This window comes from Simochromis diagramma, unplaced genomic scaffold (assembly GCF_900408965.1).
Source record: "Simochromis diagramma unplaced genomic scaffold, fSimDia1.1 OVJJ01000371.1, whole genome shotgun sequence".
Taxonomy (NCBI): Eukaryota; Metazoa; Chordata; class Actinopteri; order Cichliformes; family Cichlidae; genus Simochromis; species Simochromis diagramma.
The window spans coordinates 3,125,226-3,138,448 of NW_024386920.1; the positions used below are offsets into that span (position 1 = coordinate 3,125,226).

General features: G+C 40.6%; 1 protein-coding gene across 5 annotated transcripts in view; it reads left to right on the plus strand.

The window, feature by feature from the left end:
• Positions 1 to 13,223, plus strand: part of spag9b (sperm associated antigen 9b) — a 38,831-nt gene that overhangs the window by 13,447 nt on the left and 12,161 nt on the right. For 3 of the 5 annotated variants that reach the window (XM_040036630.1, XM_040036629.1, XM_040036632.1), the window contains exons 3-9: positions 641 to 711; positions 1,635 to 1,732; positions 7,303 to 7,450; positions 10,691 to 11,129; positions 11,238 to 11,331; positions 11,617 to 11,741; positions 12,275 to 12,332. In XM_040036630.1, coding sequence (XP_039892564.1) covers positions 641 to 711; positions 1,635 to 1,732; positions 7,303 to 7,450; positions 10,691 to 11,129; positions 11,238 to 11,331; positions 11,617 to 11,741; positions 12,275 to 12,332 — 1,033 coding nt within the window. Of the gene's footprint in view, positions 1 to 640; positions 712 to 1,634; positions 1,733 to 4,405; positions 5,021 to 7,302; positions 7,451 to 10,690; positions 11,130 to 11,237; positions 11,332 to 11,616; positions 11,742 to 12,274; positions 12,333 to 13,223 lie in introns of those variants that run through there. The other 2 variants (XM_040036631.1, XM_040036633.1) reach the window with 1 other exon arrangement.

A 13,223-nucleotide genomic window follows, 5' to 3' on the forward strand; every position in this document is an offset into this window, starting at 1 on the left:
TTACTTTGTTAGCACACTGATACACACTTAAGTAGATATATCAAATATTAAATTTAGGCTTATACGTAAAGTTTATTAATTTCTATAAGTTACATTGAAAACTTATTCCAGCTTCTTAATTGTGACTGTGCCTGAAAGCTCAACTCTGAGGATTTCAGTGTCATTTGCTGTTAGATCAGCCCTGTAGTAAAAACTCAGAAGAAAGACTCCAAAAAAAATGAAATAAAACTACAAACAGCTGGAATCAGCAGCATTTGTCTTTTATCCAACTGAGCTACTCAACATGCAGGAAATACACATTCAGAGTGATGATGATTTATTTTTTTATTAATTTCATTATTATTTTTAGTAGTGGAAAAGCAAAAAGGATGCCTTTTGGACTTGATGTTGTGTATTCAGAGCTGTGGGTACATCTGCCCCCAGTTCTTTGGTGGCACTCGGGAGGATTTTGTTGGTGCATGGCAGCCCTCTTCTGGCTCTGAGATATTACTGCAGCAGATAACTGTATCATGCTCAGTGACATAACATGTAAAAACATTGGATTTTCCACTCTCATAGAGTCTAGTCTTTCAGTATTTTCAGTAAAGTTTGTTCTAGTCCTGTTCCTGTTTTCATTATATGAACTTTGTTTCTTATCCAGTTAGCAGATTGGAGGAGAGAGAAGCAGAGCTCAAAAAAGAGTACAATGCCCTTCATCAGAGACACACTGAGGTAAGAGTGTGAGGAGATGTTTGTATGGATGCTTTTACAGTAAGCTGTGGGGAAAAAATCTGTAATATTATTATTTTTATAACTTGCACAGCATATAAATAAAGAATAAGTGAAAACGTGCTGGGATAAGCAGCCAAGAAACTCCATATGGTTTACATATCCTTAAGATTTGATTGGTTGATAGCTGTTTTCTGTATGTTAGTCATTTTTAAGATCAGATTATTTTGCAGTGTAATGATAATAAATATGTCTCATTATCCCAAAAAACATCATAAGTAACAGGTTATAATCTCAGCATGACAGAATGTTTCACTGAACTAATGTGTGTGTCTGTGTGTACATTTAACATATGCTGTTCTTTACCTGCATATTCAAGTTTATAAGGTTATTCATCTGCATTCATGTGTGGGGAGGACTTACCTGTGACCACACAGTGGAGTGTTTTCAAACACCGTGATAAGTAATGGATCATAAGTAACTGCACATCAAAAGTCGAGCCTTTTCTTTTTTTCAGGAGACCATCAAGAATCGGTTTGAGTCTTAAATGGAAAAACAAATGTAACAACAAAATGTTGAGGAAAGAAGAAAAGAATGATTTTAAACATGAAGAATCTGACTGTAAATGAGGTTTTTGCTGAGCCTTCAGTCTGTCCCTGTCTGTTGTTCATTATTTATCACTAACTGTTGCCTCAATGTCCAAATAAACCTCTGAGGCCTCAGCAGCCAACTGCTAATCTGAATAATGTTGAACAGGGGAGATGAAAGCCTAATGAAGGCTGTCACCTACACACTGCATCAACATGGTTCTTTGTAAGGCTGACTGTCACAGCTGTTGACCCAAAGCACTTCATATTCATTAGTGCAGTTTGTATCAGTGAGATCACTTCATGTCCTAACGATCGTCTCGCTTGTATATCTTTTAGATGATCCACAGCTACATGGAGCATCTGGAGCGGACTAAACACCAACATGCAGCGATGACAGCAGAGCCCTCAGATACAGGAACATCAGTCAGGACACGGTTAGACAACCGCACTGTTTTTCTTTTTTTTCCTCTTTTCTTTTCTTGTTTCATATTATAGTTGGAGACAGTTGGGTACCTTCAATATCTGAACCAGCACAGGTACCTGAGAGTCCATATTTCACATTTGAGACTTTTTATTTATTGAAAACTTTTTACCTTCCTCACCACAGGGATATAATAAAAAGGAAGTTCAAACAGTCAGGCTTAAAAAAAAAACCCCAAAATCCCAGTAGGAGATAATTGGTGTCACGGTGATGATTACCAACTTTCTCTGTTAACCCGGGCTTTCTGCTTTGGGCTCTGCACGTGCTCACCCACAAATGGGCGAATCCATGCCTCCTATTACTCTGCAAAATGATCATTAGGAGTGTTGCCTACTCGAGCCACACATGATGTAACAAGGTGATGCTGATGAAATTGTGATTTTTAAACATTTTCTATAAAATCTATTTTAAAAAAATAACAGTATTACGACACAGCAGCACTGTTGCAAAAGAGACAAGAAGTTAATGAGATTAGTTAATATTGGTGTTTAGCAGTGAACATGAGCAGTGAAATAGCAGCTTACTATTTAGCTGAGTGTGTTGTCGGCGCTGCTGTTTATTTCTCAGGTGAAAGGCGTACATGAGAGTTCTGACACTTTAAACTGGATTCATTAAAAACAGTGAAGGTTACAGTCGCACAGCCCACTAAAGACGTGGAAATGTAAAATGTATTTTATTTATTGGACAAGTATTGTGTGTGTGTGTGTGTGTGTGCGCGCTGTTATTCCAGTGATGTAAAAGAGACTTGGAACCAAGTACAACAGCATTTATATTTTCTGCATCATCATCTCAAACAGTGGGAGTGCACAGTTTGTGCTGCTGTAACTTTACAGCTTCATGTTAGTGAGGTCCAGCTTAACAATTTGCACATTTAAGATGATTTTTTTTTTTTACCCAGCGGAGAGTCTTCATTGCACTTACAACATGCTGTAAACATGGTGAGTCCATGCTGTTAACTGTTAAGTTAAAACATTTACAAGCAGGGTAAACAGTCCAATTTCTGTGATAACTTATCCTGCTACAGGATTGGAAGCTATCGCTGCCTCTCTAAAAGCTTCATCATCACCATCATCCTCAAATAAGTGCAAAATTTAGCCTTAAAATTTAGCCTTTAGTCCTTCTGTGAATTTGACATTCATGCTGTCAGACGTTGGTACATTCAACTTTGACAAGTGTTTGGTTGTCCAGATATTTTCTCAGATTAGACGTGTTTCCATAACCAGCTTTGCATTTTGATCTACAAACATCTGCGTCAAAATTTGAAAAGTGTAGCCATAAAAGTTGAAACACTACTTTCGACCCACCATTGTGGGAGGTGGAGTGCTAAATTATCCGCCAAGGCTAACAAGCTTGGTAGACATCCATAAACTGCATGGAGGCATTATAAAGACAGGCTTAGGACTCAAATGATGGTAACATATGACTGGGGTACTCTGTGAAGTCAGAAGCTTTTATTACCACAGTAGACTGGTTTAAGGTCAAATAGCTGCAACACAACTTTTTATTCAGTGTGGTTTATAATCTATCTGCTTACAATATTATTTTATTATTATTTTCTGAGGTCAGTCTAAGCACAAATGATCCAAAGCTGTGGTTTCAGTTTTTTTCCCCTCTTTTCTTGACTTTGTATGATGTTATTTATAACACAACAGATATTACTGTGCTCATCATTAAGAGTACAGGGGAAGTTGTCAAATGACAGCCTCACTTGTACCCTTAATGATGGTTTTGACACCTCAGTGTATATCAATAAAAACTTTGACCATTTGAATAGAATCAAGGGTAGCTGCATAGGCAGAGGCTGCTCATTTCAGAAAAGAGCCTCAAAGGTTACAGCTAGTAGCTTTTCAAGAGATAAAGGGTTAATCTGGGCAGCTCGTGCACACATCTCTGTCCAGAAGCCCCACCCACCTCCTGTTCAAACTTTCTCTTTACAAAGGGCAGCCAATCAGAAAGCAGTTGGCTTAAAGTGAAGGGGCATATATACAATAAGGATTATTATGAAGAGCTAATCACACAGAGCTGCTCTAGCGGAGTCCAGGACTTAAACTATTGAGCTGAAAATGAGCAGAATAAGATGCCTACAACATCAGCATGAAGCATGTTAGCCTTGTGACATTAGCGTTTAGCTCAACCTAACATGGCTGTGCTCAAATAATTGAACATGCAACATGTTCCAGGCACAGATGCATACAGATTGCTATACTGAGCTTACATATATAATCTAAATGTAGTAATCTAATTTTATTATAACTTGGACTTGAACTTTGGACTCAAACCTGGGCCGCTGCTTTGTGGCCACACAGCCTGTAGTCACCTGAACACCCACTGAGCTAAACTGAAGGCCCCCCCCATATTTATTTTTTCGTCCAGCATTTTTTACTGTTGACAAAATTTAACATTAGATACCTGATGCATTCAGTGAATGCAGTTTCTCACTCACACCCTCGCATGCAGATGCACGCACTCTCACACACACACACGCACGCTCTTTTTGATCAGTCTCCTCATTTTGCAGCCAGTAAGCTGCAGCCTGAGAAGAGGCATATGGAACGAGCTGCCTCAGCATCCAAAAGGGAGATGGAGAGAGAGACGGAGAGGGAGGGGTGGTAGTGGGTGCTATCGCACGGAGAGAGGGAAAGCGTCAGAGTGTTCTAGACTGCACAGTGGCTGCAGTGTGGCATCTCTGCAGAGGATAGGAAGAGGAAAGGAGCAAGAAAAACAATCACCTTCCAGTGGAGTACAGTGAAACGAGAGCTGAAGCTACCAGTCTCTCTCTGCTCCGGATCATCTGCCGCGCTGCTCTAATCTCTGACTGGTGCTGAAGCCACCAGGATTACTGTTGTTGTGATTGTTGCTGACACATTGCTGCGCTTCTGACCTGCTCCCACTGTCTCTTGGTGCCTCAGCACTGAGCTGCAGAGCCCACAGCTCTGCACTCATTGGGGACTTTGACCTAGGAGGATACAACATCTTTGACTTCTGCCGTAGATGTACCCGCAGTAGTAAAACCGAAAACAGCAGAGTGCGGTTACCTGTCTCCGGCGAGGGGCCATGATTTGGGGGGGGCCATGAGCCCCGGGTGTATGCTGCTGTTTGTTTTTGGCTTTGTAGGGGGAGCGGTGGTCATCAATTCTGCTGTGCTAGTCTCTCTATCAGTGCTGCTGCTGGTTCACTACTCTGTTTCTACCGGAGGCTTACCTGCCCTGCCTTCCTTACCCTCCTTACCCAGACCCAGCAGGTACAAAATATGTTTGTTTGTGTTATGTGAGTTGCGTAGTTATGTGAAATCAGTAATTGTAGCTACAGAGTCTTTGAAACCTTGCAGTGTTGCTGCCATGTGGGTGCGTTTGTCTGACACTATCAGACTGCACTCTAAAAGTAGGTCAAAAGAGAGAGAGGGATGTGAGTGGCATGAGTCATATCTTGACTAAATCATCTTTCCCAATTTCACCTTTGAAATTGGTGGTTTTGGTGGATGTACCAGTTGATAATAACCATCTTTTGAAAGTAAAACTGAAAACTGGCGCTGGTAAGCTTAACATGTAAAATATATTTTTCCCCCTGTTATGTTTCAAAAAACAAAAACGAGTGCCGCTCACCATCAGTGGGCCTGCGTGTGACTGCTGTGTCTATTGTTTTTTTTTTAGGGCTGCTTTTAATCGCTGCTTGCCGGCTGCTTTATTCCCCATGGCAGCCATTGTTCTCTTCACTCTACAACAGTTTTTTTTTTTTTTTTTTTGGTCACTGTAGTGTGAAAAGCTGCTTGTGTGTATTAGCTCGATGCAGTGGAGAACGCTGTGTTACAGTTGTTGTCAAAGTTTGTGTGCATCACTTCCAGGCAGCTGAGCTGCCAGAGTTTATTTATTGAAGCTGAAGATGATTTCTTCCTAAGCTGTACATTAATAACACAGATGACAAAATGCACCTTTTCTCTGATAGAGGCTGGTAAAGTTGGTTTTGTGTGACTTGCCTGAGCCTAGCAGTTGGGAGCTAATTGAGTTTATGAGGCAACAAGTTATTTTTCTCCTCCCACCACTTCAGTGCCAAGGGAGTCTTTGCTACAACACCTCTCTGTGAAATCCCCATTCAATTTTGTCACACACTTTGTGTTGTTTTGTCTAACTGATTACATCATGACGATCTGCTTTCACTGCACTGGAAAATGTCCATTTAATTTAGCAAGATCAAATTAAATGGAAGATTTTTTTGGAGGAGTATAACAGTAACTGTTTAACAAAACAGAGCAAAAAGGATTCAGTAAGAACCCATGGTTTGTATAGTATCACATAAACTACACTCATTAATGTACACATCCTGCATTTTTCTGTGGTTCCTTTTTAATTAAGACCTCTGCTGCAAAATAAATGTAATCTTTAGCTCTGCTAGCAGTGTGACTACAATATCTCAGCAACTAATGGATTAAACATTGTAAAATTTGGTATAGATATTCATGGAGCTTATCAAATTCAGTCATGATGAACTTACTAAGCCAATTCAAGGTGGATTTGCACAAAGCGTAAAATCCTCTATCATACAGACCTTGTCAGTCACTTGCTAAGGGAATAATATTCTTGGGATAAGTTGTTAACTTTAGTGATACCTTCACCTTTTTCTTTATGAGCACTATAATCAGGTCAGAATTTTAATTTTAATTAATTAATGCTGTAGTTTAAGACCAACTACTAAATAATTATTAGCTTACAACTTGTGATTGCCAAGACAAACGTGTGCATGGATAATTCTTTGCTATGGGAATGACCAATGGCCTTTCTGTAGAGCTTGGAAGTATATTTGTAACTACAGGTGTTGCTGTTGTGGTCAGTAGAAAGAATGCAGGCTTAAAACACTTTACTTTTTAAACTCGGAAGATATTTTTTTATACAGTCTGTGGGAGTGACCCACAGTACCCATGTGGCAGCTAACGTCAGTGTATGTGGCTTTGTTTTTAAAGCCTCACATGCTGAGCAGCCAGACTAAAACGTAGACCCGGAGTTTTATTGTTCCGATAATGCGGCACTATTGTTTTTGTGCAAAGGTTATGCCTTTGAAAATTAAAATGATTAATGTGGACGTAGCTAAAGATTGACCTCAGAGACCAGCTCACATAAGTCTCTGAGGACATATGTAGGTAGGTATGCTGCAGCAGTTAATTTCCAGTAAGAAATAAAGAGCTTTCATTTTCTACTATGAAAGGCTTTATGTTTAAATATTTAGTATTTGAACAAATAAAAACAAACTGCTGGTATTTGAAAAATATGTCTCATTCCTTTAAATTTTTTTTTTATTCTGAACCTCTTTTCTACCTTTTATGTATTGAAGGAAATTATTCATTTACATCTTGTTTCAGTGTTTTAATGAAAGTGTTTGGATGATTTTCACATTTTCAGTTGGGATTTTTAACGTTGGCATGGCTAATTGTAAAACATTAACAGACCAGCCCCTTAGAAAATCGTTCACTCCTTCCAAAGTTGTTCTCATCACGTTTGAGTTATCCCTCTTTCTGCGTCTCTCCGTCTCCAGGAAGGAGCGTCCAGTCTCCATGGGCCTGTTCCAACTTCCTGCAGCTGATGGCATGACCCCTGACCTCCACAGAGAACCCGTGGACACCCCATCTGAACCATGGAGATTCAACAACCTTAGCCATCCACGGTCTAACACCAGCCTCAAGGTATGACGTAGGCAGGTCACGGTTTGCACTGTTAATTCATTCCAAAGAAAGACTTTTCTTCATATCAACAATTCCAAAGTGTAAAGTTAGCAAGCTTCCCACGGATCAGATCCATGACATCATCTCGTGTTCGCTTAAGAGTTTGTGAAGCTAAATCGAAAGCATCCAGTGCCAGCAGAAACACCAAAGAAAGACTACATTTCCATCCAGAGAGAAAGGGTTGTTCAGTGTGCCCAGAATTTTTAACAGCGCGTGCGAGAGAGAGCGAGATGGGGTGGCGTGGAGCCCAGGAAACAGGGAAAGTGGTACCATTCGGGGGCCTGCCTTTAACCTCAGGGGAGGGTAGAAAGGACAGTGTGTCTTCACATTGTTGCTGTTGGTAACCATGCTTCCAGCAAAGCTCCATCATGAATATTTATGAGCATCTAATAAGTATTCATTTGTAGTTATTACACTAGTACTGGGTCAAGAGGACATTTTAAGAGTGTGAAAGTGAAATAACATTCAGTTATCAAAGTTTTGCAATGCTGGCATATCCCAGTGTATCCTTTTTCCAACTTAGCTTTTACACAATGACACAGTTTTACACTTCACTCTTAGTCCAGCTGCACAGCAGCGCCTTTGTGTTTTGTCCTCTTAGTTGACCTTTTCAGAAGATTTAGAGTTAATGATCCCATTCTCCCGCCACGTTCAGCAGCTTGTATGTGTTTGTGTGCAGATGTTTTTTTGGAAGCTTAGGAAAGAGCCACAGTCAACAGTTGAGCACTGTTCTCCCCCAATTGGCTGTACAGTGTAACTATAGCAACAATGGAGTGACGCCATTGTGCAGACAAGTAACCTGAAAGGAAATACTCCCACCGGTGCAGAGGGAGGAGAATAGGTGGACTCGGAGAGGGAAGAGGGAAGAGGGATTATGTTAGAGGAAACTGTAGCATGGATATAATTCTCTAATACTGTCTGCGAACGCCTCTTTATCCCTTTTGTGTTTGTTAAGATGACAGAGGGATCTGGATGATGGCGTTATTGTCCTGATTGATTCTTTTGCATCAGCACTGTCCTATTTATGGGATAGAGGTCTCCGGCATTAGAGGATCAAAACAATTGAGGCTTAGAAAATCGAAATGCCTCTGCTAAGTGCTCGTGAACTTTAGAGGACGAACGTAATACTTGAAAGTTTTGATTTGATTGACTTTTACAGAGACATTTTGACCTTTACTGCCAAAGGAAGCCTTGAACAGGACTCACTGCTATGTTTCATAAGTTCAGGCCTTTCCCACACTTTTCCTGTTGTTGGCTTTTGAGCTTTTCATCTTCCTTAGAGTGGTTTCACATTAGCGTGGCCACTATATAGCAGTAAAACTACATAGTGTGTTTAGTGAATAATTCATTTCCAATGTTTCTCAGCTTGAAGAACTGTTTTCTCCAGTCACAGTGGAAGGTGAAAGTTCACCACAGAATGTTCCCAATGTGGATGTTGATCAGGACCAGGTAGAAACTATAGCCTGTGCATCCACCAGGCTAATGTAGTTCTGTGCTCTGTGTCTTAGGTGGTTTGCAGGTTTTGCACTGTGTGTGTGTGTGTGTGTTTGTGTGTGTGTTTGTGTGTTTTAATATTTGCTCATGCTAAAAACTAAAAATACTTTAAGTCCCAGTGATAATGCACGATGCTTGCCTAGCAACAGAGTGTTTTAGCAGTATCAGAAGGGGAAGTGCCTCTTTTATTAAATGAACTAGAAACAATAATTCAGGTTTAATGACATTTTAAAAGATTTGTGAAGTTGAGCTGTTTGGGGCCTGCATCCCAGATTGAGGGAAACTTAAACCTGTTTAAATGTGGAATGATTCTTTGAGGCAGAATGGACTCTGCACCAGACCTGTAACAGTGCACCACTCCTGGCATTGAGGATCCTAGAAAACTGATCAAGAAGCTGGTAATCAAGTGATCCAGTTAATTGGCAGATAACTACATGCGGCATCCACTAAACTTGGATTGATGTCCTTTATAGACTTTTAGTAATTACAGCAGCAAAAAATGCCTTGTAGCGGAATATACAGTATAAACTGAAGCCTGTCGGAGGTGAGGTCAGATAAGTAACTGAAAATCAGTCAAAAGTGACGTTTCTTATATCTGAATAATCCTGCCCATGCCCATTGACTGGAAAGCTCGAGCAGCTTGTGCCAAAATAAAAATGTGTTTTCTGTCATTGAGATACATTTTTGGTTTTTAGTAAAGATGACATCAAACAAGATGATGAAAACTGCAGGATGGAGTAGTTTCAACAACACTTGGAGCACAGTCATAATACAGAGGAAAAAAGTAGTTTGGCGTATTTACAGTATAAGCCTAGTGAAGTATATGTACAGTGGGGGAAATAATTATCTGCTATCCTGCTGAATTTGTAAGTATGTTCACTTAAAGTAATGAACAGTCTGTTTTTCTGTTAATTTCATTTTAATGGAGAGTGAGAAAGAGAAAGAACATGAACCACAAATAAAAAACAAACAAACCCCAAAATCAAATTACACAAGTCATAAAAAGATTTGCATGTCATTAAGTGAAATAAGCATTTAATCCCAAAGCAAAACATGACAGTACTTGGTGGAGAAATCCTGTTTGGCGCGCACTTTGAACAGTAAGACATTTCTTGTAGTTGGTCACCAGGTTTTCGCACATCTCCGTAACGAGTTTGGCCCACTCGTCTTTACAGAAACTCTTTAAATCTGCTGCTTGGCGACTCGAAGCTTCAGCTCCGTCCACAGATTTTTATGGCAGGATTGAGGTCTGGAAACTGGCTCGGCCACTCCATGATCTTACTCTTCTTGTTTTTTAGACTTGTTTGATGCCTTGTTCGTCTATGGTATTGTAATATTTTAGCTTTAATTGAATAAAGGGTTTGTTTAGCATGTTGCATTCTGGGTTGGGTTTTTGTGTGTATCCGTGTGTTTAGCTGCATGGTAAAATGTTCCCATTTTAACATGGTTAACACATAATGTTCTGTTTGAATGGAGGAAATGTAGATCATCCTTACTGATGATGTCCTAGTGGAACTACAATTGAATGACAGTCATTTTTATGTGAACTTTGCTTGGCTTTGTTATGAATGCAGTGAGGTGCACATAACCTACTTTTTACAGTTGATAAGGAGTGAATTTTAAAGTTTTAAAGACTTCCTGAGGCTCATAGTTTTATTTTTTGCTACCTCGTGTCTTCTGATTGCCGTTTTCCTCCTTCACCTTAAGGATGAACTGTCCCAACTGAACTGTGGGAGTTCCAGGTCCAACACGCAAACCAACCAGGGAAGCGTCTCTAAAAACGGAACACCTGTGTCTTTACAAGATGGAGGGTCCAAATCCACCACTCCCTCGCTGGGGGGTGCCTCTAAATCAAACACCCCCACATCTAACTACAGCAATAATTCTCAGTCCACCACACCACTGTCTCCTTTTGATGGTGGTTCCACTGGCATGAGTCCCATGTCTAGTCTTGGGAGAGGGTCTGCTTCTGATGTTGCCATGGAGTCTGTGGACACCCCCTTAAAGGACCAGGAAACTTCAGATGGCCACAACAAAAACCTGGACCGGAGCAGTGGAAAGCCAGAGAGCAATAAGAACATAGCAGCGGTGCAGGAAGGACAGCAGAAGGGTCCTGAGTCTGATACTACACCTCTTAAAGAGGATGGTCAGTGCTTCTCTTATCACAGCTTCTCTGTTGCGGTAACATGACTGCACTCCCTTGTAATTGTTCTCAGTTAAGACTGTGCCAGTATTAAATCTGTGCTGGTTATAGATGGAGCAGATAGCCTGGAGAAGTCTGAGGTGCAGGCTATCATAGAGTCCACCCCTGAGCTGGACATGGACCTCGCTGGCTGCAGAGGAACAAGGTACAGCAGTAACCTAAGAGCATAAGCAATAATTATGTTTATCAATGAATAATATGAAGTTATATGTATTCATCAGGTTATCTGTGAGCTTTTACATAACTATTAAAATATATATATACAATTACACTCATGTCCATCATATTCATTGTAACCTCGCTAATGAGCCTCACCTTATCAGTCCTCTTTATTGCTGATAAAAGTGCTAAAGTATTGCAAAATCACGCATTCTTCTTCATGATAATAATCCTTTTCTCCCTTTCCTCTGTGTCCCACCTGTCCTTTCAGCACACCAACTAAAGGTGGCGTAGAGAATCTAGCATTCGACCGCAACACAGACTCTCTGTTTGAGGAGCTGTCGTCTGCAGGAAATGACCTCATAGGAGATGTGGATGAAGGAGCTGACCTGCTGGGTAAGAAGTCTCACTCTGTCAGGAGTAACGATGTAGCCTCAGTCTTTAATTTTACTACCAATTTTACCCTCCTCTCGTATTCTCTGAATTGTCTTTTCTTTGGCTGTCGGGCATTATCATCTATACAGATGAGTTTTCTGGTGTGTGTCAGTGAATTTCTCTCTCTATTAACTAGCTCATCGATTTCCTCATTTGTGTGTATAATGTGTCCCCTCTGTGACGTTTCTTTCCTGGATAGGCAGAGTAAATTATAGTGCATCTACTGTGCTGTGAAGAGCCGTGATGTTATAAATTAGACGTGTTAAAATGAGAGCACTTAACCTACTTGCAGAGTCTCATAAAGCGCTTTCTTATTCCCCTTTGCATGACTCTCAGACTACAACTTTTTAGGTAAGACTGAGAGAGTTAGTGTGTAGGATAGACATACACATGTAAGAACTTAAAAATACTAAACAATATAGAATAAAAAAAATAGGTGTCAGTAAGATTTTGATTGATATTTTGATTTAATATCGGTCTCTGATCATTTTCAGGTATGGGGCGAGAAGTTGAACACCTTATCCATGAGAACACCCAGCTGCTAGAGACCAAGTGAGTAATCACTGAAAAGTTTTGGAGGCGAGCTGTTCAAGCTGTGCCAGTTTAGTACACAAGTATTTTATTTCAATGGTGACCAATGCAGACTATTAAGAGCAGCAGAAATAAGTGTATCCCAGAGTGCTGCAAACCTGCCAGCTGCCACAGGGCGAGAGGCGCCTGGACAGGTGAGCCGCTGTGGTTGTCTGCAGACAGACAATCACTCACACTCACATTCAAACCTGCGGTTAATTTAGAATCACTAATGAGCCTACAACAGTGCAGTTATAATACAGTGTGAGGACTCAGTTACAGCCCACAGTTTGGACCTTTTGTACTCACAGCTTCTGACACCAGTGAGCACAGACATGTCATAAACTGACACTGTGCCTCGCTAGTTAAAGCCAGATAAGTATTTATTTATTTATTTATTTCTAAAGACATAAGAGGGTCTTATTTTGTCACAAGCTGTTAATAAATCTGTGGTCCAATATGTCACTGTGCGTGCACCAGGAGGCACAATGTGGCTGCAGATGAATTTATGGTCATGCAGACAGTGTGTTCGCTGTCCGCCTGTCTGTCTGCAGTGAGTTATGGTTTGGTTACAGCCGGTCTGTGGGCTTTTCTTGCTCGTGTTATTGTTGGTCCGTGAGGCACCTGCAAAAAAGAGCGGAGTTGTAACATGCAAAGCACTGAAGTGAAACAGCAGCAGAGCAACAGCTGAAAGTGTTAAAAACAATGAAAATCGTCCTCTGCAGCCACTGTCTCTGCTTTTCATGCTTTATTTTTGGATCTTTGAGGTACGTGTTTCTCCCATTCCCGATGAACTGTGCTATTACTCCCTGCTCTACTTTGGCACCAGTTAACATTTGACAGATGCATACATGATTCATCATCTGCCTTCCA